At 39.4% G+C, this 26,363-nt stretch overlaps 1 protein-coding gene across 3 annotated transcripts in view; it reads right to left on the bottom strand.

Moving 5' to 3' along the window:
* nol4lb (nucleolar protein 4-like b) overlaps nucleotides 1–26,363 on the bottom strand; it is a 71,938-nt gene that overhangs the window by 23,603 nt on the left and 21,972 nt on the right. Inside the window, exons 1-2 of one of the 3 annotated variants that reach the window (XM_079478824.1) lie at nucleotides 23,715–23,849; nucleotides 11,258–11,405 (exon numbers count right to left, since the gene is read on the bottom strand). In XM_079478824.1, coding sequence (XP_079334950.1) covers nucleotides 11,258–11,372 — 115 coding nt within the window. In that variant the 5' untranslated portion in view covers nucleotides 11,373–11,405; nucleotides 23,715–23,849. Of the gene's footprint in view, nucleotides 1–11,257; nucleotides 11,406–19,115; nucleotides 19,200–23,714; nucleotides 23,850–26,363 lie in introns of those variants that run through there. The other 2 variants (XM_079478823.1, XM_079478822.1) reach the window with 2 other exon arrangements.

Here is a 26,363-nt window from a genome sequence, read left to right as displayed (position 1 = left end):
CATTACAAAGTCTTTATGACTGTGACAGCCAGTCAAAACTCTGGATTTCATTAGTTATTTTTTATTAGTCCGCACAACTACTGCACATAATCGACAATCTACCAACAGAACAGGCAGGAGAACAAAATACCACAACGTAATGTGATCAAGAGAGAAAGTTTGTGATTATGACCTTCATTCTCTGTAATAGTTCGTTATCTCACTTAAGTCTGAGGCGTCACTAGAAGACATTGTGTCCCTCAAAACAAGGAGTCTTAAGATTTGCGGCCACAAATCTTTTGGTCAGGTTGGAGCCTGTGCACCACAGTAGTCAACAGTTTCTCATTGTCTTTGTTTGCTGTATAAAAAGTCCTTCACACCTCCATATGCTGCTCCTCCCTCCCTCTCGACTGCTTGTCGCTGAGAATGCCCCAGTCTGACTCGCTGCTGCGAGTGGGCAGAATAATGCAGGCGGTTGCGTCTCCAGACGCGTTTCTAAAGGCCGTTGCATATGCATCTTTAATTTGAGTCCAGACACGGGTGATTCAGAGGCATCAAGAAATTATCACGCTGTGGATATATATAGTGGGCCGATTGAAACAGGTTTGGAAATGAATTAAGTGTAAAGGGGAACAGAACAAGAACAGAGAGAAATCTTTCTATGATGTTCTAACGTGCATGCACATCCATACATACATGCGCACACACACACACACACACACACACACACACACACACACACACACACACACACACACACACACACACACACACACACTGACCCGATGTGTAGTGGAGAGCTGCATTGGTTTGATGTGAAGACAATAGAAAAATAAGGCATGCCACCCCAGACTCTCTGATTTGAGAGAGGATGCTGCGCTTTGTGTAAGTGGTATTGGCACCATCATCAGGGGGGGGGGGGTGCTGACGAGGCAGTGCAGCATCATGGGGCTGGTGATGGGGGAGGAGACAAAATCAAGAGGAGAGGAGGAAGGGTGCTGGACAGCCAAACAGAAGCCCTTTATTGGGATTTGACTGTGCAACTGCGTCAAGCAATATGTACAATGAGTTCAAATATGGTTTATTATGCTGTGGGCTAATTGAATGCATATTCGTGAGAATGTACTTTGAAAAGTTCGTCTGAGTGTGCAAATATGTCCTTTGCAGTTTACCACTTTAAATAGAATATTAACTACAATGTAATTGGCTCATATAACGGCATAAGCGGTTTCTTCACCACAGGGGTGCTCCATGCACCAGTGGATGTGCTCATGGTGGTTACGGCCCAGCCTATAGGAACATCTTAATTAGCTTTATGTTGAAGGTATAACAGTAAATAGATGTAAATAAAGGGTTATGCTTAGCCGACTACACGGCGGGCAATTTGTACACATGTCAGGAATGATATCTGTGGGTGCTGACAAGAAGGATTGAGACCAAGTCATAGCCATAAACCTCAGTTCATGGCTACACACATACGCACACACAGCAGGTGGCCTCCTCCTCAAGGCTGCACAGCAGATAAACTCAGGATTCAGGTCTGAGGGGAATGAGGGACGGAACGGTGAAAATAAAAACGGACTCAGGGACAGAACAGTGTACAGGGCAATAAAAACTGAGAGATGATGTTTACAGAGACCTTGTGTTTTTAACTGCGTGGCCTTGTGTCTACCCTGTGTGGCACTTTAACCCATTAACACTAACAATTAAAAACAAATATCTCAATATATTCAGTATAAACAGTAAATTAAGTTATACATCTGTAGAAACAATAAACAGACCATTCCAAATGTTCATTAAATCAGCATTTCTTGATGTATTGTGGCCATTCCAATCCAATGTCTGTTGAATTTCAACAAACCTCATTAAGTCATCCAACAGCAATGTGAAAGACTGAGAGCATGACAAGACACATGATAACTGTTATAAAATCCAGATTTTTAACTTTTTCCTAAATACATCTACAAATATTATTGTTGAATTTTTTGCAAATAGAAACGATATAATTATTTCTCCCTCACAACTCCTTCCTGGTGGAACATTCTTCCCAATGCGTTCCAGTCAACCACATCTCTCACAACCTTCATAAAACTACTTATAACCCATCTCTTCGGCGACACTAACCCTCTTCTCTCAACAGGTATTGGTCTAGCTTTTGTTGAAACTAGTAACTTTGTATTAGCACCTAATGTACTATTGCTCTTTTGTGATATATCGCTTATTGCTGCCCGAACTCTTTGTAAGTCGCTTTGGATAAATGCGTCTGCTAAATGACTAAATGTAAATGTATTTGAAGTTTGGGGAAAAATATTGTTAGTTCACAGAATGAAATAAAAATAATTGTACACAAAAACACCTACAAATAGTAAATTCAGAAAAACTGAAAATAATCTTTAATTGAAATGGATTTATTGATTCTTCACGGCTGTATATACACACATCTCATGGCAAAAATTGAAATTTGCATTTACACAGTTATGACAAAGGCAACCATAAAAGAGGCTGGAGGAGAAGTCAATTGCATTTCGCAATCTTTTATTTATATAGTCATTGTAATAAAAATTTAAATAAGGCCTCAAAAATAAAAATAAAAACACGAATGTGTTTAGTAAATTATGTGTTTAGTCTACAAAAGTAAAGCGGACTCACTCTGTGCAAATTATTTTAATAATTATTTTTATTGTTTAATAATTCAGTTATGAATGCATGAATATCCACACTAACAACTGCATTTCATGTGGCCGTCACCACATGTTTACTTGTGGTTTGTAACAGAATTGCTAATTGTCAAAGTATTACTAAAATAATAGTTTCTATGGCAAGTATCAGGACTTCATTGAAATGAGAGAATTTAGAAAGTGCAACCCCATTCTATTCAGCCGCAGGTTGTGTAATTTTAGTAGCAGTTTTATAATTAGCGCTAATATCATTAGTCAATTGAGTTTCTGAGGCTAAGCCCCCACAGTCGGTTTAAGAGGACAATCCCTGCGCGACTCTTTCTACGAGACATCCAATACTGCTTTTGCAGTTGCCATTTTGCCATACCCTATTAGATCATTAATGATTTCCATGATGTAGCCCTAATGTAGTCAATTATGTTAGTTCAGTGGCTTTAAAACAGCCATAGCTTTGATCACAAAGAATCAGAGACGATCAGAGTAGCCGAGAGTCCTTTATCTTCTACATTTGGGGCGGTAAACATAACAAATCAAAACACAGTTGACCACAAGAGGAAAACCTTATGGTTTTACACTGTGATGTTTTATTGAATCTGTTTACCTGCATCAAGCTAATTGGATGAAGACTGCAAGTCTACCATCCCACTGCGATCCAGTGTGACTTTAGTCGCTGCAAACGTGATGTGGGAAAGCGTTATCTGATCCAATTTCCCTTTAGCACAAACAACTTCCAATCATCTCAGTGGGTACGGGGCAGAATTAGCCACAAACCCACTTGCACTAATGCACCGAGGGCGAAGGAGAGACAAGTCTAAGATATCACAATTATGCAGCATGCCTTGAGGAAAAACAGGAAGTTCTTTGAAGGAGGAAGAGATTTTGATGACCGCTATCGACAGAACCGTCTCAACGCCCAGCGTGCACGGTGTAAGTTTACCTACAGACTACAGTGTTTAATCCTGTATGACTAATAGGTTTTCTGTTACAACAGATTCATGACAAAGCATTACATCAGAAGGTTTGAAGGAGGATTTCACCAGGCACTAGTCTTTGCGTTGCATCGTTGTTGTAGCTCAACAGGTAGAACAAGGCTCTAGCAAAGTCAAAATCATGGGTTCGTACTATGGTAGTCAACGGAGGCCAAGAACTGTTTGGTTACAAGCGTTCTTCCAAATATCGTTCTCTGTGTTCCTCAGAACAAAGAAATGTATACAGATGTTATCCATGCATATCTCACATCTGTGCCTTTAAGAACTCATTCTAATGTCTCGCTCTCTCTAGAGCAGCATCACACCAATATTAAACACGGAAAGTGTGTCAAAGGTCGACAACTGGTGCCGCTTCATAAGCTGATCAGGCTCTTGACGCAACCCACAATTTTCCCAAAAGCTCTTGCTGTTTAAAAGAACAGTTCACCCAAAAAATGAAGACGACCGTATGTCATTATTTACAATAAGTTTAACGTGGGAATTAGAGGGTATACCAAATACTCATTATTGAGTCATTATTTATTCACCATCATGTGGTTCCAAAATTGTATATAACTCTTTCTTCTCTTTAACACAAAAGAAGATATTTTGAGAAATGTCTCTGTGGTTTTGTGTCCATACAATTGAAGTCAACGGAGTTCGGGGTTGTTTGGTTACCACCATTCTTCAAAATATCTTAATTTCGGTTCAGGCGAAAGAGAAAGGTCATTACCAGTTTTGAAAGGATGACAGAATTTTGCCAATAAGGCCTCATTTTAATATGTGCATTTACCGTCCACATTCTGTAACATACACTGTACTCTTTCGGGTGATCGGTCCCTTTAAGGAAAGGATTACATTACTCAATCTCTCCTAAAGTAACATGCTTGTCACTGCTTCTCCGCAGATTGCCAATCGAACCAAGGTCACTGGGTGCTGCGAACACACCTGCTTCAAATTTAGAAGAGCAAACAGGCACAGCGGGGCGCCCCTTATATAATAGTCTTATCTCCTTCCACCAACAGTGTTTTATCCGCCCTCCAGTAAAAGTCAGAGGATCTGATAGCACCAGGTCCAAATTTCAGGGGCATTTTGGAGATTTATGGAGCAACCTTTACACGACTTCCCTGAAATGTACCCTCGCCACTCCCCATAAAACAATCAGGAGGAGGTGCGGGACCTATGTCAAAGGGTGCTTACACAAACACTCTTTTATACAGCCTTCACATTGAGGGTCGAATTCTGAGAAACGCTGAGCCCGTCGAAATAGCAGATAGGACGTGTTTTGTGTGCAGTGAAGTGTGCCACCTCATCAGCCCTGATTGTAGCCTCGCCACACATTCAAAAGAAGCAAACCAACCTTGATCAGGTGTCTACGATCTAACCGCATAGAGATAGCCAACACACTTGCAAAACCGTGTGTTAAATCACAGCAGGCTGTCGTTCAGAAAACTTCATGTGCACAAACCTACAAGTGGAATAATTCATCCAAACCCTTCTTATTTGAGAATGGCGTTTAGGGGTGGCAGTTAATAATTAAGTGACCTCTAGCTTTGGCACAGTGGAAACCATTGTGTTAAACAGCAAATGATGCATCCTAATACACACACACATTTGTATACAACACACTAAGGCTATGTTTTGTAATCCAAACCTGTATGACTATTCTTCTTTTGCAAAACACAAAAGAAGATATTTTGAAGAATGTTGATAACCAAACAACATCGACCCCCATTGACTTCCATTGTATGGACACAAAACCACTGAGACATTCCTCAAAATATATTTTGGGTGTTCCACAGAAACAAAGAGTCATATACAGTTTCTAAACAACATGAGGGCGAATCAAGATCATATTCATTCTTGGTTGAACTATCCCATTAAGGACATTTTAACATTCCTCCTTTCTTTTCCATCTTTAATATTCATCTTTATCAGTGTCAGCCCCCACATGCAGTCATTATGAGAGAGGGGGCTGTCTGGTCATGTGCATAAATGAGGGGGGAGGAGAACAGTGGTCCGTTCTTCGAGTTCTCTCTCTTTTGTATGATTCATCTGAAGAGGCCTTCAGATTTTATCGGCCGGCTTCTTCACTATTCCTCCTCGCTATCTCGCTCCGGGTCCTCTAGATTAACTCGGCAAACATACTCCTAATCAAATAGAACACACACTGGGAAATGTCATATGTTAATGGCCTTGCATTTTTAATAACATTTCCATTAGGTGATCATGTGATTATCGCCCTTGGTCTCTCTCTTTTCCAGATTCTCCCACACAGGCTCTTTATTGCCGGTAGGCTCATAATTGGGGCGAGACGTTTTTTCCCCAAACATCAGACACAGATGGAGGCGGTCGTCTATTTCAAATGACCTTACATCTATGCAGTCAGGTGTTATGTATACATATGGTACTTCAGACTGACGGGCTGGTTTAATGGAAATAGCTCCGCTCTTCGGTATGGGTTGGCATATGTGTCCTTAGCTGCCTGTTGGACGGTTGAATCAGATAAGAATCAGCAACCTGCTGAAACCAGAGAGAATGACCTGAACGCATTAATGAATCTCTCCCTGCCTGTCATTCAAATACAACCAAATACGGCCGTCAGGTCAACTGATAGACACAACGCTGCTGTTTTAAAGAATGTCAGGGGGTCTTGGTTGTGTGCATGCTACTATGCGATAATCATGTTTAGAGGAAAAAACTTCTTTACTGTAAAACGTTCTTAAATCCCTATCGAAGAAATAAACAATCCAGTACCAACGTCTCAGAAAAAGGGACCGATCACAGCTTTGTTCTATAGAAGTTAAACAGAAAGGAATTCGCAGATAACGCTCTATACAAAATACAGAGACAACAGACACGCCTTTTCTCAAACAGCAAACATGGACCTCTTCCACCATCATGATTCAGTTATATGCAGAAAGCTCAGAGTGATAGACTGGCAGCTCTGACAGGAGTGGCCAAGCATCTGTAATGTGTGTTTTCCTATTAGAAACACGGGTCGACGCACACGTGCTCTGCTTTTGATGGCCGCCCCTGCTGGCGTCGATGTTGTCGGGCATCTCTAAGCTATCTGCCCTCACACACTGAGAGACTAAAGAGAAGATCATAGATGTGTGCTGTCTAAAGGATGAGAAGAAAGAGACAGCATGAAAATGGAGAGCGCAGGGGAGATGAGGAGAGAAGAGGATGTGACAGGAGAGAAGATGATGAAGGGATAGTTGAGGGACCAGCTATATAAAGGTGAGATGCAACGTTTACCACTGACAGATCTACTACTGTGTGTCTGTTTTTGTGCTGTGTGAGAAGTTATATTTTACAGTACAGGGTGTGTAGTTGTGTTAATGAATGTTGCTTCCTTTTATATAAATGTCTAATAGCCCCCAAGACAATCACACCTTCTGAGCATTAAATAAAGCATGTGAACCTACTACTATAATCCAAGTATTTACTTTTACACTCGACCTCCCTCCCCGGCCTCCGGTGGGAAAGCCATCAAAGTCATACTGTCATTTTCCCATGGCCTACTTTCCTACTACTACTACTACACACGCAAAGGCTTTGGTTGTGTTTGTCCATCTTTGCCAGTAGGGTTAAAGCAAATCCACCATTGTAATGATAAAGTTCATTCAAATCCATCTCAAGCAGAAACAGCAGGTTCAACATACTCTACATATGCTTGTGCTGTCCTGAGCTTCATGTGTGAAAAAACAGCTGGGTAAACTACAATATAATCTTAATTTTGAAAATGCATCTACAATAAAACACACAATGCACATTAATGTGGACAATATTAATAACACTAGAGTCACTTGTTTACATGTTTATGAAATTACAATTACAATTCATGGCTAAAGGATTTGAATAATACAAAGCTGATATAATGCAGTAACTGGGGTTTATTATGTACCACACTAGTGATCTTGACGGAGCTCTCCTGGCAATCTGAAGTAATGTACAGGGGTAGTTCAGTGCTGCGGGGCAGAACATCACCTTGACAGCATCTGTTCAGCTCTCGCGAACCAGCTCCGTTATTTGAGGCGCCAAGCATAAATTAACGACTTTTTAAGTTGCATTTCATTTCAATGTCTCATGCCTTAAAACCCCATACATGTATACTGTAGCTTCGAATGTCTAATGAACAACGGGGGTGAATGGGCACGGGGCAAAACCATCAGTCCAAGGGTATACAACGAAACGCAATCTGTTTTCAGTTCACAGGTTAGACAGTTAAACTGGGTTGAGATTAAACAGCATGAGTAATTGGGCATTTAGACACACATTAACTTTTACAAGAGGCCAAATAGGTAAAAGGAAAGAAGCCTGACGACTACACTAAATATTCCTAGCCAGCCAGTTTTCGGCATGGCTGCACAGATGAAATGTTTTCACAATGATGCGTGTTATTAGGTCAACCAAGTCATATTTTTGACACAATCAGTCATATATTTGACTGTAGCTCTGTTCCTAAAACCTAGAAGGATACCACCCACGGTGCAGACTATACTGTAGCAGTATAACATTACTTTCAATTCTAACATTAAAGAATATTTTTTGTTAACAAAACTAGTTTTTCTACTTTTTCATGACACTTTGGGATACTTGATTCTGATTGGTGAGCTTAAGTCTCCTGGATTCTGATTGGTCAACATCCACTACACTATACGATACGATGTACGATAATACACCGCTTATCTTGACCAGTACTACTTATATGTGTTTCCTAGGTTTACATATGAATAATAAAATAAATATTAAATGTCCATTGATTAAATCATGTGACAAGTAGCTGTGTACTGTAAAAATGTCCATCCAGAGAGTTATCATCACAAAATCAAACCAGACAGGGTGAACAAGACCCGACACAAAAAATGAAACATAAATTTAGTTAGAATCAACGTTTCCGTCTTGCACAGCATCCTCAATCTAATTTTTTAGATTATTTTAATAATTGGTCTAGAATTAGGTATCTTAAAAAGCAGCAAAAACAGGATGTCCATCATTTATAACGTCATAGGTCCACCAATGATGAATCCATAGGTTTTGAAACAGAGCATGTGTCACCTCTTATTCAAGAAATCAGCAGCCATGCCTGATATAAGGAAGGTGGTTCTCCCTGGCAAAACATTGAAATTTCAAGAGCAACTCCAATCAGCCTGAGAGAGCAGTTGTGATTACCTGACCTCCCTTTTTCTCTCTGGCTCTATGAACTCCCCTGTCTATTTCTGCTTCTCGCTACCTTCATCACTGTCTCTGTTCCTCTATCATCATCATCCGTCTATATTCTTGTCACATTCCTGCTGATAGAAGGGTTCAGGATGGCAGGTCTTGCTGATGGCCTTGAGCATCGTCTAGAGAGAATGCTCTAAAAGGGCCTGCCCACATCTGGCCTCCGTGAGAGAAGTTTCAGAGGTCAGCAGTACCGCCGTGATCCCGCTGTAACCTTGATATAATCACCTTAGTGTGTAGAGAGCCGCGCCTATCTTCCAGTGTCAAAACTCACATTTCAAGCAAAAGATGAAACTGGATAGGTTTGGGAAGGGGAATTTTTACTTGACGTCTACTTAAACGGCTAGTAACACAGTTCAGCTTGCTCTAGCTAAGAACTTCCTCGTGATAAATCGTGGCCAACCATGATTAGTTTTGTTAATCCCGCCATATTAAGACAGGTAAGTCTAAAATAATAGAATCTAAAATAACAATGCAATGTGATCATTTCACAAAGACAACGCGATCCTGTCGATTTGCCTTATTCAACATTCAAAAGGTTCGACCCTATCTCACGGAGCATGCAGCACAACTCCTTGTCCAGGCCCTGGTAATCTCAAGGTTGGACTACTGCAATGCTCTCCCTACTGGTCTTCCTGCAAAATCTATCAAACAACTTCAGCTGGTTTAAAACCCAACAGCACGCCTCGTCTTCCAACAGCCCAAAAGGGCTCATGTGACACCCCTTTCCTTCTCTCTCTACTGGCTACCGGTTGAAGCCCGTATCAGATTCAAGTCACTGAAGCTTACCTACAGGACTATCACTGGATCTGCACCGGCATACTTTCACACCCTAATACACTCCTACACCCCATCAAGAACACTGTCTTCAGCAAAAAGCGGCGCCTTGTAATGCCTTTTCATAAGGGCATTAAATCGCTTTCCCACTCATTCTCCTTCACAACTCCTATCTGGTGAAACATTCTTCCTAACTCAGTCCGGTCAACCACATTTCTCACAACATTCAAAAAAACGACTTAAAACCCATCTCTTCTGTGAATACTTGACAGACAAATGAAAAAACTAACCCTCTCTCTTTCTCTCAACAGGTAGTCGTCTAGCTTTTGTTGAAACTAGTAACTTTGTATTAGCACCTATCTTACTATTGCTCTTTTGTGATATATCGCTTATTGCTCCCAGAACTCTTTGTAAGTCACTTGGGATAAAAGCGTCTGCTAAATGACTAAATGAAAATGTAAAATAGTTGGATACTGCAATACTAAACGGTTTCAAATGGGAGTTGGCGTTTTTCAGCATTTTGTGTAATATGCATTAGATAGTCAGTAAACACAACAGTGGTTGAGTGTGCCATTTAGGGACCTGTATGTGTGCCAACGGAAAGTTGCATTCAACGTTAGTATTGTGACGTATTTCCAAATGAAAGAGAATATTGAGCATTCAAACTTTTTTGTTGTTTTTTTTCCACTGTGACTTCATGTGATCATGAAATGTAGGTGTTTTATTTAGAAAAATGTAAAAAATATCATCAGAGAAGGGTCACAACTTCAGAGCAGAAGTACATTTTTAGATGTTTTTAAAAAATAACAATGTACAGAGACTAACTCTAATGTAGAGAGATACCGTACAGTTATACTTTCAACAGAGAGAGAGAGAAAGAGAGCATGAGGAAACAAAGAGAAAAGAAGGTAGAGAGACAGACAAAAAAGCATTATCAAAGTCAAAGAGATTTTGGGTTACTACTATCACTTCACAGACACACCGTCTCTAATAGAAAATCTCAACAACTTTTCACCACACCACAAACACATCCATAAAGCTTATCTTAATCACTCTCTCGCTTTCCATCTCTCTTTTTTCACCGTATCTCTCTGCGTCTCTTAGTTTGTCTCTTTGTGCAGAATCTTTCTGCTTCCTTAACAGCAGCAGGGAGTAAGTTATTACGTCATAATCGATTCCTATACCGTAGCTTCTCTCAACTCTTTCTGGACTTTCTATTCCACTCATACAGCACAAGAGAATATGCTTCATGCTTCACGCGCACGCATGCACACACATGGCATGAAACCATTTTCTTACTCAAAGTTTCGGAAACACCCTTAAGATAAACTGATTTGAGAGGCGAAATTTTGTGAGATAAGTTCATTTGTATTTTCTGTTTTAAGCTCCCTAAATTTCCTTAGATTTGATGATCTACGATGATAATAGTTCACCCTAAAATCTACCAATGGGCTAAAAAAGATATTATATTATATATTATATTTTGCATTGAACAAAGATTATTACTGAACCAAATACAAAGTTTGCATCTTAAAGGTATTTCAAACCAACACAGTAAAATGTGTCTCCTGCTAATGCGAAAGGTTTTAAACTCTCCAATAATACAAAAACAAGCTGATCTCTTACCGTCCTCGTCCTTGTGAGCGTTTTGCGGGCTGTGCATCCTCTCAGCGCTGGACGGGTTGTTCAGGTCTGACAGTGCGGCGTGACGTTCAGCTGATATCCATGTGGGGTCACTCATATCAAACTCCTCACTACTCACTGAACACTCATCCTGCAAACAGAGACATGCCAGTTCAACAGCTGAGGCAGGATTGCTCATATCAGTGCAATGTCTGTCTGTGCGCAACTCTAGAATAGACATGCACGTCAAATTGGACCATGATTTTGGCAGGCAAGCAGGCCCATGAGGAGGCCTGTCAGAAAGAGCAGTCACCTCCCGCTGAGTGACAGCTTCACACACACACACACACACACACACACACACACACACACACACACACACACACACACACAAATACAGAGGCCTACCAGATTATGGGCCCAAAAGTACTGTGTATAAAATAAACTGGGTTTTCACGTATACATTTCTATGGAACTTTTGGATTGTACTATTAAAATGGAGGATGGTACATGCAGATGCAAATAAAAGATGCACATGGAAAGATGCAAATCAAAACCCAATATGGACATGAAAACATGTGGGTAGGTGACTGAAACTGTATGTTCTTAGATATAAAACCCCTATGTTTGTATGCATACAAACATAGGGGTTGTGTCTGTGTTGAAGAAATACGTCACAAAATATGTAAAATATTGAAAAAAAGCCACAGTGGCTTTAGAAATAGAAATGCTCTAACTAGCTAGCGTACAAACAGAGAAAATGATGTACTGCTTTAATATTGTGCTTGCACAGGGTGGGAAAGACCTTTGTACCTCCTTTCTATCCAATCAAATTTCAATCTCAAATATGTTTTCTATTCTACCAAAGTGTTTTCATGAGAGAACGCATGCATCTAAAGAACACATGCATTTTTTGGGTCACAGGAGCTGTAGCAATTCTTCCATAAAACCTACAGGTAAAGAAAATCACACTTTGCAGAGAAAGAGTGAATAAATTAGCAAATTATAGGAATGTTTACTAGATCCATTTTATTTGCATGTGTAAATAACGTTTTGTGATGTGACAGATACAGTATTTATCTGCTAATAAACATGCATTGATTTCTAAGGAAGGCCTAATGTAAAAACAACTGTGTTTGCTAAGAAATTAATCTTACACCCGGTATTTTAAAAGCACGTTCAAAATTTCTTCATACCTTACAGCAGACAACCTTCATATTAGAATATACATTTTGCAAGGTTGTTCAAAGCATTAAAACTTCGAACAACCTTAAAACACATCCGTACATTGTTAGGTAGTTGCTAAGGTGTTCTGTGTGTTTGCTGTGGTAATCTTTTGCAGAACACAAAGGATATTTTGAAGAATGTTGGTTAACGATAAAACAAAGGTCCCATTGCCGTTAATGGTGAAGACATAAAACCACTTAGACGTTTCTAAAAATACCTTCTTCTGTGTTACACAAGAAAAAAAACCTTGTGCTCCACAGAAAGTCAACTGAATCTTTTCCAAAAATCCGCAGAGCTTTACACATTACTCCTCAGTAGCTGGTCTGAAATGTGTTCATGAGCTGCATGAGCATCTTTAACTTCACGGCAGACACTGGCTTTACATGCTGTCCTGGGCTATAAAGCAATGAAATATCGAGCATAATATGCTGGACCAATGAGGATGATTTATGAGACATGCGAAAGTAAAAGGCGCCCGAGGGACAGTGGGTGAGGACCCATCTGCTCATGCCTGTTGTTGTAGGGGAACCCCGCAACCCCACTTTACCACAAGATCTACGATTAAACAAGCTATTTTTCCCCCCAGAGCTGCCAATCACCCGATAGCTCCCACCGCTAGCCCAGCGGCCATCTCTGATTGGTTAATCCATTTGATATGCAAATTGGGCAGTGCATTGTTGATGCAGCACTACGACTGTGCAATTAATCGAAAATGAATTGTAATCGTCAATTTTGGCCTTCTTCAATTGTAGCTTTCCTGTAGCTCAGTGGTAAGAGCATTGCGTTAACAACGCAAGGTTGTGGGTTCATCCCAGGAGATTCCAGATACCTATGTAAAATGTATAGGATAATGCAATGTAAGTCGCTTTGGATAAAAGCATCTGCCAAATGACTAAATGTAAATGTAGTATAACTCCACAGAGCACACCTTTCCTTTCAGTGGTTCTGCAGTGCTATTTCTTTACATTTATTTTTCAGTTAAATTCTGAATTTAAAAGTTAAGTTTTTTGATTTTCTATTTCGTTTTAAAAGTTAAGAGTAATCGTGATCTCAATATTGGCCACAATAATCGTGATTATGATTTTTGTCATAATCTGGTAGCCCTACGCAGCACTGAGAGGAAATCTCTCTCCTTTTCTTGTGAGGATTTTTTTGGCAAAACACTTTCTTTTATTCCAGTGTTATGTCATTGTTTGAGCGACATGTCATCTTCTGGCTTAACTAATTGCATAAATTTGGAAATCTGTCAGGGTGAACCCCATATAAATAAATTATTTTGTTCATAGTAAACAAACTATATTTCAATCAGAGCCAGGGTTCAATTTGTGTCAACAATAATAATAACGGTATTTATACTAATAATAAATAACAAATAATATAAAAATAATAAATGTTTTATTATTATTATTAATTGTTATTATTAACAATAAACCTTTATTATTATTAATATAGTTGTTATTAATGGTAATAATTAATAATAATACATTACAAAAAATAATAATACAAAAACAATATAAAGACTGATAAATAATACAAATAATAAAGTCTGAAGACTTCGTTATTTAAGGTCAATGCATCACACAGAATTACAGCAATCGTTATTCTAAAATATTCTGAAATCAGGGATGATGCCCAGGGGTCAGCAGAAGTCATGACAGTGACTTAGGTCAACTCATAGAATCAGACAGCAAAGGGTGGGGTCACGGACACCCATTAAAGGCCACGAGGCAACGTGAGAGGCGTTTCCGTACCTTAAGCATCAGTTAGATAACAAAGAAGATCGCCCTCTTCAGTCACTGGGCCACACACCCATCCATTGTGCGTCCCACCCCCAAATCCAGCGTGATGTATTCTGCGGCATTTTCATTCCCTCAGCACAGGCACAGAACGAACATTCCAGCACCTCCTCAATCATCTTCCAACAGAATGTCACATGGGACTTTTAACTCCTTTTCAATTACAATCATATAAACCGCATATAACCGTTTAAAGCCTGCGATCAGAACGGCACGGTTACAATTTAGAACAATACAGGTCATCAGCGGCCGAATCTCTTCAAGTCCATCTACTCGGACCCCCTGCGGCACAATTCTGATGGCATTTCATTCGATTTTATTGTTTATTAATGATCCTGCTTATGCGTTCCTCTTATCTGCATGCAGGTAACACTCCTGTCTCTCTCTCCCCATCTCTCTCTCTGACAAATTGCTGTCTATGCAGATGGAGGGAGCAGAAATATGTGTGCGATTTCCCACTTCACATTCAGACTCATCTACGCCTTTAATGAGAATGAAAGCTCACTGAGTCTTGGAGTTTTTTCGTTGCTATGTGTTTAATTGTGGTGAGAATCCCTGTTGGCTGTGCATGTGTGTGTTTCAGGGTCTCTTTTGTCTAAGAGGTGTGTGTGTGTTGGTACAGATACACGCAACACAAAGAGCTTTCGTGTGGCTCAGTGGTTAGAGCATTGTGCTTGCAGCGCCAAGGTCATGGGTTCGATCCCATGGGATTGCACATACTCCGATACATTGTATAGTATAATGAAATGTGGATAAACGCGTCTGCCAAATGCATAAAAATGTCAAATGTAAACAAAGAGCAGACCTCCTTGGGTAGACAGCCTCATCTCACCTGGGTGTTACCTCTGTCCCCTGTCTTTCTTTCGTAAACCAGATACTTAATATAACTGATTTTAAATTTGGCTGGATTCAAACGCAAGGTATCTTTGAGCTCTTTAACTGACTGACGTTGGCACGCTGGAACCTTACAGCCACGAGTGGGTTCAGTTCAGACGTTTGTAGAGTGACTTTATTAGCAAGGTTAGCCTGTTAGCCGCTCCGCCATATACGGAGCAGTAAATTCTTTAAAGCGGCACAAATGAAGAGCAAGAAGAGAGTAAAGTCTTTAAAAAATCATTAACTTCAGGAGCCAGTATTTTTCAAAACAGCGTGCCGAGGAGAGGCGTAGAAACCGAGTGTTCTCCTGACATTAGGTTGAGCTAATGCAAACTTATTGACAGAACCAAGACGATTGCCCTTTATTAGTTTAAAAGGGATACAATTGGCAAATTATCAAAACTCAGTTTTGTGTGTAAAACAAAAAAAATGTAAGCCATTATTCACCAATTAATCGTTTCCCTCTGGCATTACTCTCAAACATCTTTCTTTAGAGCAAAGCTTTATAACAGACTATTTTATGACTTTTTTTTTTGTTCATTTATGAGTAATTCCTTAGATATACGGGGCACACAAGCGTAATGTACTTTTAACGATTGATGTCTACCTATCGGAGGCGCGCTATGCTGTTTTATCAAGCACAGATGCATTAAAATATGAATACAAATGAATGTCTCCCAGACAGCTCAAACCATGCATAGGAACACTAGGACAACATTTGCCTTCCTCGGCTTGCGAAAAAGTTTTCCTAAGGAGATATACCACTTCCGCCTGCGCTCAGAGATGAGGATCTTCTAGGCTGGGTTACTAAAGGAGGCTTTTTGGAGCCGAAGCCTGAGTGTTCCCGGGCCATTTAAAGCTAATCCATTTAGCAAACTTACCCATCCTGTCTGTCTCTTCAACCTTCTCTTTACATATCATCTTGCATGCTTGTCCTTACTCAACAAAATGCAATGATTCAAATCAATTACCATCAAGTATTTTTATGTCTCATATAAAAAAAAGCAATGGAATATTCAAATTTTGAATGTCGATAACATTAACGTTTGTTAACGATACAGTCAAGAATGTGCATTACTGTAATAAATAGGGTAAAATTTAATTCCTTTTAAATTTACTTTTAATTGATTTTGTGGAGTTTTTGCATTGATAAATTGTGAAAAATGATTAAAAACAGATTGATTATTATTATGTTAATTTATAATATTATTATTATAAATTATTATGTCATTGCTTAATTCTACCCGTTTGTCTACTGTAATTTTCCCATTTCTGAATCATTATTTTGAAACTTTTTTGTTTTCTATATTACGATATATTGCGAAACATGCGATTTACAATTTGTTTCCTCCTACATGCTCTCTCTTACGCCTAATACTTAGCAAGGCAACTACGGCGGCGTGGCTCCATATAGAAATAAATTTCAAGACTTTATATAAATAAATAAAAGGAGGAAAGTGGTAAATATATATGTGCTGCCATGGAAACTGATCAAGAACTTCGACATGTAACTGATTCAGAGAGAATAACAAAGAAAGCTGCTATACATTAGAAAAAACAATTTTATACTGTAGTACAGTATGACATGAGACACCAAGCCAACACAGAATTAAAAGTGACCAACACATTCCTGGTTAAGCACGAATCATTGCTTAAGTTATTAAAAATATATATATATTTTAGCAAAGTTTTCTTGCTAAATGCAACGATAGATTTCACGTTGATGACGTGTTTCGTGACTTTGCAGCATGTGGTGAGCAGCGGAACTTAAATCATGACAGGTACAGACAAACAATTTCTCACACATCCACCACACACAAGGTCAAAGGATCTTTTCAAGTTCTCCAGAGAACAACTGACAGCTGCCAGACACGTCAAAGCCTGTGTTTCTCACGTCCAACAGATGTCTGAACGCGTTACGCAAGCTCTCTCTCCGTCTGCTGTTGACTTCCTTCAAGCCGGGTGGTGCGATCAATAGCTATCTAAGGAAACGCACTGTATCATTTCAGTGCAGAAATGTGAACGAATTGATAAGAGAGCCGTGTCTGTACCACGATACATAAGCCCGAGCATTTATACCCCAACACACCCTCAAACACGCACTCGGTGAGGCCCAACGAGGATGAACATCTTCCACACCGTGAGCTTCCACTGCAGAATATTGATCGTGCAGAAAAACCGACCATGAAGAGAGAATAGCCCCACTGACATGCTCAACATACATAATCATGCCAAAACACTGTCATTGAAAGCTCACTTTAAAGTTAATGCTATATGTGCAGATAACTGAAAAGGACAAACAGACAGATTGATGTCTGTTTGTGATATTACACCCCAGTGTCAGCCACAGGCAAAAAATATATAGCATTCTGTTACATAAAGATGGGGAGTGATCAATGATTCTGACTGGACCTTCATTGATCCAGAGGAGACAGGGGGGGGATATTCCTGCCTGCTGATGCCCCTCTGCATCTTTGTGAGGAGCGATGAAACAAAATCTGTATGCTCGGTTACCAGCCCTGCCCCATTATTCTATCCGCGGCTCAGAACAAAAGCTACAGTTTCTTTTAACATTGCGACTGGCCCAACAATTCCGCATCAACAAACGACAAGATTTGGGGCAGGACAAACTGTTTGATGGTAAATGGTAGATAAAAGTTATTTTGAGCTATTCCAGAGGATAATCATAACAGTATGAAAAACATAAATTTAAATTTGTCCAGAAGCACGTCCTGTTTTAATTTATTGACACTACAAAACTTCAAATAACAAAAACCATTTGTAAGAACATTAAACATCAATATGTGAAAAAAATATATACAAAAATGGAAACAGGAAGTACTTCTGGACCAGCGTTATTTACATCAAATCGGAGGTTTGTTAGAAAGGGTATAAAATTAAAGCACAGCAACAAAGACAGCTTGCTGAATACAATCTTTGAAGTTTCCACAAGATAAAAGGACCTTCTTGGTCCAGTGTTTCTGCAAACAAAGCTTTTAACTAGAACCTTTTATAAAAAAAATATTACATTTGTTAAAGAATCAATGTAATAGTCACTGGCAAAACATGAAAAATTCATGAACTTTACGTTACGAGAAGAATCATAAAAAAAAAGAATATTTCTGTAAATAGAATGCGATTTTGTCTTGTGATAAATATTCAGTTTATGGTTGTTGCAGGCCAAGTAGTGGACTCTGTACGCGTAAGCAGATTTCCAGGCAGCCAATTACTGTGAGTACACAGTTTAAGAGAACTCTGTGCTCAATACCACGCTCTGCATGCAATCTGACATGTTGACTAAAACAAACCGACAACTGCCAATTTATTACATATACTCGTCAAAAACGTCATGAAATTTCATGTATGTGCTACGCTGACTAGATAAATTACCCACAATTCATTTCTGCATACGCAGCAATAACCTATCACATATTTAAATATACTGAGACCCTGTCCACACTAATGCGTTGTTGTATGAAAACATATATTTTTCTCTCTGTTTTGGCCTTTCGTCCACACTGAGATGGCGTTTTTGCCCAATGAAAACGCACTCAAAATCTGATACATTTCGAAACGCTGTCTTGACGTTGTAGTGTGGATGAAGAAAACAAAGGGATGTTTCCGCTGCTGTCCTGTTTGATAGCATTAATGTGGGAGCATTAACCCTGCCTCCACCCAGAGCCGTTAAAAGAGAGGATCCGTGAACCACCGTAGCTGTGAAAAAACAGTTACATTGCAGTGAACAGAGTTCTCTCTTTTTCTCTCTCTCTCTTTTTCTCTCTCTCTCTCTCTCGCTCAGCAACTGTGTCCCCCCTGCCCCCACACCACATAACAGCCAATCACAAAATTAATGCGATATTCAAGTCAGCTCCAGATTTTTTTTTTCTGTTTTCCTTTTTTTAGCGAGACAGTCTTAGCACATTCACATATATATACATAAATAGTCCTCCCCCTCTGCCCACCTGGAAAATCACTTGGCCCACCATTCATCTCATATCTGGAGCAGGGCCTGCGCAGTGCAGCCAATCTTGATAAGCTGGTCTTCCTATCGCTCGTCGGTTGGTGCGTGGTAGGCTATTTCTTTCACCTTGCCTTGGACTTTTCCGGGAGAATTGCCCAATAAAAGGAACAGGATCCCTGTTACGAAACAGAGATCCAGACTTAAGAAAACTTTCCAAAACAAGTTGGAGTGGTGGGAGGGTCTATCAAGCACAGAAATAAATAATAAACGCCTGACACATTCTGACATGTCTTAGCTTTTACTCATGCGCTTGTGTTTTTAGACGTTTCAGTGTGGATGGGCAGTGTTTGGGAAACGCTTGAAAACGCTAGTGTGCACGAAGAGCGTTTTGAAAACGAAAACTGATTTTGAACTTTATGCTATTGTTATCCGTGAGATATTAAGATAGGCACAACCAATATTCATTAGATCAGCAGCTCATATACAAGAAATAAATATGCATTTACAAAAAAAAGGGAGACTTTATTTTGACACCCTTCAACTGAAGTTCTCATTGTAGAAGATTAAGCTTTTATAAGGAGGAAAGAATAGGCAAGTTCACTCTTGAAAGTGCAGAGTGCACAGAAAGTGCTTTATTGTATCTGTACAGCAGCTTAAAATCAATGTCTTATCAATGCGCTTCCTGAATGAATGCTGTTTTTAACAGATGATCCTTCAACCCTCCCAGAAGGATACGTTATCACTCCCCAACAAAAATGTTACATGAAACACATAGAACATGATTATTTTCATGTTCTCAAATTTCTGTTGAGCACTCCATATATATTGATGTTCTTGGGTAGATTTTGAAAGACCGTGTGGAGCCACTAAACACACATTCTTCAATTCTTGTACAGAATGAGTACTCTGGTGTTCATACAAAGCACAAACGTTTTTTGAAAGTTTCTCCTGCTAAGATAAAACAAAAAAAAGTTTTATATTAATCCTTTAGCGTATTTCTCTCAGAGCACTACTGGATGTTCAAATTGAGCCATTTCATGAAAATTGTTGACAAATATGGAGTCATTTGATAATTTTCCACTGATGAAAAATAAATATAAGCCGTTAGACTATAATACAAATATCCAATATTAGGGCTGGTTAAAAATGATAGATTCTTCAATTTTAATCGATATTCAATTTATGAAACATCGGGAAATCCCTGATTCTTAATGCACCTGCCTTAGAGAATATTATCTGTAATTTGCCTCTCTTCCAGAGAATGGCGCCATTGTCGGAGCTGATAGCCTCGTGGGCAGTGCTCAGACACGTGGCGCATCTGGCGACCCGGGTTCGATTCCTGTTTCATGGTCCTTTCCCAAACCCACCCCCTTCTCTCTCTCCCACTTTGCTTTATCCAAGTCAACAAATAGGAGTGGCATAGCCGCGCAGTGTGTGACTCTGCAACCAATCGCAGCTCTCCCTTTCTATACCAATGAATGTCCTCTCAATGTATCTTCTGCACTATTGTGTCCAAATGACCTCTGATACTGATCCAGTCATCCCTGGCTGCAGTGTCCCAGTCTTTCTGTAAGCATGACAAAGAGGCTGTGATCAATTCAGCCCCTCTGTGGCATAAGACACGGCTCCGCATGGAGACCGAAGCAAGAAGATCAAGTATGATAAAATACAAGCGCACTATTTCTGACAGCACTCTGCACTGCTGAATCTGAAGTGAATGTGAATTTCAAGTGTGCACACTGAACTGAATGTGATCAGCTGCTGTAAAGAATGTGTATATCTTAAGCTGAAAAGCAAAGGAGAGAAATGGAAAAGGGGGTTTCCCCTGACGGTCTGATTTCTTATATTGTTGGAAGCAAGCATCAACCCATCAGAATTGAGAAGCAGATGACATACAAAGCGTTAAGTGATCAGACCCAAGCCGACCCAACACTGTTTTACGTCTCTAATCCATTCGGCCCTAAAGCTATGTCAACCATTAACCTCCTTTCTCTCCTCCACAAATGATCTCACAAATAAAGCAGATTAAAACTAGGCAACCCTGTTAAAAAGACCAGCATATGTTAGGTTTTATACGTAGCGTGCTGGTTTTTCCAATAATGAACAAATGTAAGAAGCTGTTCTGCAGTCCATCATTTTAACCATTTACGTTTTAACCTTATCCAGACCATCCTTGGCCAACACATTACAAGCCACATTTTACTGGCTAACCAGCATTACCTAGCCTGAACCAACAATGATGATGAATTCTAGTCTTTCAAAACAAATTCTCCAGAAAGTCAATTTGGTTAAGCACAGACAGTCTGGCGATATGCTGGCTGAGCCTTACACACAGTGAAACCCCAGGCAGCAGTGACCAAGTGCAGAACATCAGCGAGGGCACTAGGGAGCAGAGTATGCCTCATCCTAGATTCCCCCCTCGGGTGTAAGCACGCGCTGCCCGAAAGGAAACGAGCCGTGAAAAGACAGGAAATTACACGGTGGGGGGACCCATCATCAGTAAGGCGCCTTATTGGTTAGCTGGACGCTCACATGAGCTGTAAGCTGTAAAAGAACAATAACTATACAAACACACATACTGACTTTGAGCACTTGGATGTCAGGTCAACAGTTTGCTCGTGCTTATGATTCACAAAGGCGGTCAGAAATAATTCAACTCAAATTACGCAGTAATGCTGTGAAAATGTACAAAAATCTATAGAAAATGCTCAAATCGACGTGAAATAAAAGTAATATTTCACTACCAATATTGTGCATTGTGACATGCAGGTTTAAACGGGATTTTCTGCTAAACAAAAGTGACCAGGATTTGATTTATCCAAAATGAATCACAAATGTTGTCTGTATACGATTGGTTGTTGAAGAGGAGGGGTTGAATTGGTGATTTTTATTGGTGACTTCTGCCAAATATCATTTATATTAATATGCACCAATCAATTCTGATCTCACATCGACTCTAAGTGATGACATGTGCATTCTGTGGAGATGCAGGAACAAGTGGCCATACAGACCCAAGGGATACGAAAACAGTTGCACTAAGAAAAAGGCACATCTCAGAACACCAGATGGGAATTTTAATGCGTCTTGTAATGAAACGGAGAAAAGCAGAGGATGGTACAGACCCTCTTAGCCAGCAAGGGAGCAAAACGCCAGTCATTGGAATGCTATTGGGATAATACAAAGAACAATAGGCCTAGGGACAGAGAGCGAGAGAAAGAGGAATAGGGAGGCTTGGTGCGGCAGGGGGATTGTGTGGGAGTGGAGGAGGTTGAGGAGGAGCATGGAGATCCTCATTGCCGTGCAGCCCGGCTTTAGGGAGGGATTATGGCTCGGGGAGCCTCCCTCCTGCTGGACAGGCTGATGCGGCGGGGGTCAGGAAAAGTGATTTTATTTTGGTATAGCTTTATCCTTGTGAAGCTCTGGCAGAAGGCAGAGCCTGATAAAGGCAGTTTTAAAGCCTTTAACCCTTCCTCGGCTGAGATGGGCTGTGCGCTTTTTCTCTCCTCTTTGAATGTAAGTTACGCCTGGAAACCAGAAACCACCTGATGTTAAAACAGCCTCTGTGAACGATATAGAAAATGAAGTGGGGTAGTGTGTCATACTTAAAATGGAGTGAAAAGACACATAAGGAGCGGAACAAGAGAGGCAGTGGAAGGAAGATGGTTGAGAAGACGGATCATTTTTTTAAAAGTTTGCAGTATGACTCAGTGTCATTATATCCAGCTTAGGAAATATAACACGGCAGTCTACAAAACCACAGAAAAACAGGGAGACTGTATGAAGAAGTGAATCCTTTCTGAAACATTTGGTAAACATGCACTTCAAATGATGGTCAAATCTGTTAAATAATCTGTAGAAATCACAGAGTTAATAATACAAAAGCACTTTACGTCCTATTGTGAGTTAAAGAGCTATTTAAGGGATTGGCACCATATGCACATGTAAAATGTGACGATGGCCTGTCAAACAAGCATTGCCAGGTTACAACAAAAGGCACGTGGGCACATCAGTTATAAATGTACAGCTATCAGAACAGTTCTTTTCACATACACTTAAATATAAATGTGAATTAAAAAACAAAATTAATTGATTTAAAAAAATCGGTGAAATTGTGTTTAACGTGACTCGAAGTTAGCATATCCCCGCGCGCGTGCTTATAAGCATTCAGCAAAAATTAACGGTCGAAAACGCAAGAATAAAGCAAAACAATTGTTAGGACAAAACTTGAAAAAGAAATGCTGATACAGTTTCAGACATGCACAAGCTCTCCATGGCGCAAAAACATCACCGTTGAGTCGCGATAACAAACATGTTAAAATGACACGACTTGGCTTGTTCGGTCATATAAACTGTATGTTCAACTTGACCGGCAATTGCGTTTGTCTTGAAGAGGTCCAAACATCGTATATCATTTTAACTGCCCGATTTAAAGATGCCATGACTCCGTATTAAAAGCCCAATTGAAAGAATAAACATGAACGACGACCTTTCTATAGCCTTTTGGTAGCGCTTGTAAACAAATTGATATTGCGCTGCTGAGGGGGAATTATAAGTAGATCTTTAATATAATAAAGTAACGGCTGGTAAATTGAATTCTTACCTTCGCTGGTGGACGCAATGAGGATTTAATGTTCTTGTAAGATCCTCTCGTTTCAGCCCCTGCCTCTCCGGTCTCTATTCGTTTAATATTGCAACAATATTGCTGCGCCCGCGAGCCCCGTGCGTCCGACTCACTCCATCAGCCAGCCTTACAGAAGGGGCGGGGCCGCCGCCACCACTGACGTCACGCCCCTGCTTTAAGTACTTGTACAGTGAGCTACAGAATCACCAAAACCACCAACGTTACCCTCCCTCTTTTTTGCGTCTTTCTTTCTGCCTTCATCTTCTCCTATTGTAAATGAATGCTAGAAATATGTATTTAGAAAAAATATGCATTTGATGTGAGTTTTCCTAGAGGAAGAAGAAGTAGAATTGCAAATGAATTGCTTAGTGCCCCTTCGGTGTCTGCGTAATAAAGGTGATATAGTTCAATAAAAAAGAAAGAATACTCGTATATATGCAGTGATTACAATATTTGATTGTGCGATTATTCGTGACATTTATGATGAATGGATGTGTTGCTCCTAAAGCTTCATCAGAGTTCTTCTATTCCAATAGATCAATACAGACAACTCTCGACCCTTATACTGACTCAATTATCCAGTAAACATCTACTGTAACTGCACACACACACACAGACTTTGCTTTATGATTCACTAATGGTGTCCTCGAGAGAAGAACATGATTCGAAGAAATAGAAAATGTAATTGTAGGTCACAATACAAAGCAGAATTTAGGAGCAGCATTTAGAATTTACTATATTTATACACCATTAAATAGATTTATTAATAGCGATGCATGATAATAATGAGAATTGTAATTTTTTTTATTCATTTAACATTTAAAAATGAGAATTAAATGTAATTTATAGTAATGTATAATCACAAGTTATATATATATAATCACTAACTATATATAAATCACAAGTTATCCAATATATTATTTTAAATTATAAAAATATATTTTAAATGAGATCTTTTCCTGTTCCCGCTGATTTTAGTATTTTTGAGAAAAGCTGCCAACAATAATCGTAACATAACTGCCAACATAACTTTATTTAGCAGTTATGCAGTTTCCAACGTGAATTGTTTGGTAAATCTGCCACCTACAGACTAAATGGCACAATACACCTAACACGAGAACAAATAACAGGTTCCAGGGACTAAAACTACAAAACATTTCACCTCTGCTGATTATTAGTGACACTGCTAATGTTTGACAAACAAAATACATTTAATACTTAACACTACAAGAACTATGTGTTAGGAATATAGTCCAACACGAAACAAAAAAACGGATTTCTGTATCCACATGACTGAGGTGTGCAGATAAAATGCACAAATCCAAACTCCAAAATCTATTTCTACACAATATAATTCTCAAGAATATTTAAAAGAGAGAGAGACAGAAACTAAGAGAAACAGAGAGTGAGAGAATGAAATGAGTTTCCTGAAAAAGGAATTGGGGGAAAATCCCATAAACGATAATGAACATTCCCCCTCTCTTTAATCTCCTCCACCACCCTCTGAGAGACCAGACTCCGCAGCCAACAGGAAGGATGCTGCTAATTTCCTTCTTTATTGAATTGAGCTGGACACACACGTCCTGCAGGGCCTGTCAGCTTCCCCGCAACATCCTCTGCTGCTCTACCGACCGCTCCTGTATTTATGCACAGACCTCTTTTCTAATTCTTCTGGTTATTTGTGCAGTTCTGAACTTTTGTGTTACCATTTTTATACCGTATATCTGTACATCAGATTAGTCTTCATCAATGGATCTGATATGGTCATCTCAGGAATTTGGACCAAAAAGTATATAGAGCTTTTTATTTTTCTGCCAAATTAATAGAACTGCATTCGTTTTGGTTGAAACGCAGATTGGAGTTATTGGTGAATTTTAAAACATTGTTAATACATTTTTTTATAACAGGGCTGAATAGTCAAGTTTGATTTATCCAGTTCAATAATATTATTGACTTTTCTTAAGAAATGTTACATTTCATTATGCAGTAAAAGAGTAAATATATTACATAATCTGGAAATTAAAACTAAATAATAATTAAACCTAGTTTTTAATGCGTATAATTAACTATTGATTTAAAAAATACCAAATTTGGAAAATTATGACATTGTGTTCTTTAAATTGTAAGTCCAACTGAAAAATCCAAAACCTAAGAGGTGGTACTGTACAAAATAACCGCTTCAGGGGATCCAGACATGTGTTGTGATTTGAGCCTCTAAAGTAATGGGACACCCAATTGTACCGTATTTGTGGAAAGTGCCTCGTGCTCACTTCCTGTCTGCTCACTTCCAGTTAGTGTGCTAAATAAAACAAGTTATGAATTCAAAGCACAGATTCCTATAAACCATCTGGTTTTGCATTAGAAAATGTTATATAAGGTAACTCTTGAAAGAACTGCACAGAAAATTGCAAGCAAACAACTGCAGTGCACACGCAGACTCAATAATAAATAGAAAGCAAATTGTAGCAACACAAATCGTGACTTGCATTCAAAACACAACAACAGAAAACAGAGAAGTTCAAAGAGATAGACGAGCTAGCTGTCAACCTGCCTGATAAAGCTGGTCATCTTAGGCTAAGCTAATTGAGATGCCCGATGGGACACCAGCATATCAGCATTGCATGCTGG

Source organism: Barbatula barbatula (genome assembly GCF_947034865.1).
Source record: "Barbatula barbatula genome assembly, chromosome: 17".
Lineage (NCBI taxonomy): Eukaryota > Metazoa > Chordata > Actinopteri > Cypriniformes > Nemacheilidae > Barbatula > Barbatula barbatula.
This window is presented reverse-complemented; position numbering and strand designations above follow the sequence as displayed.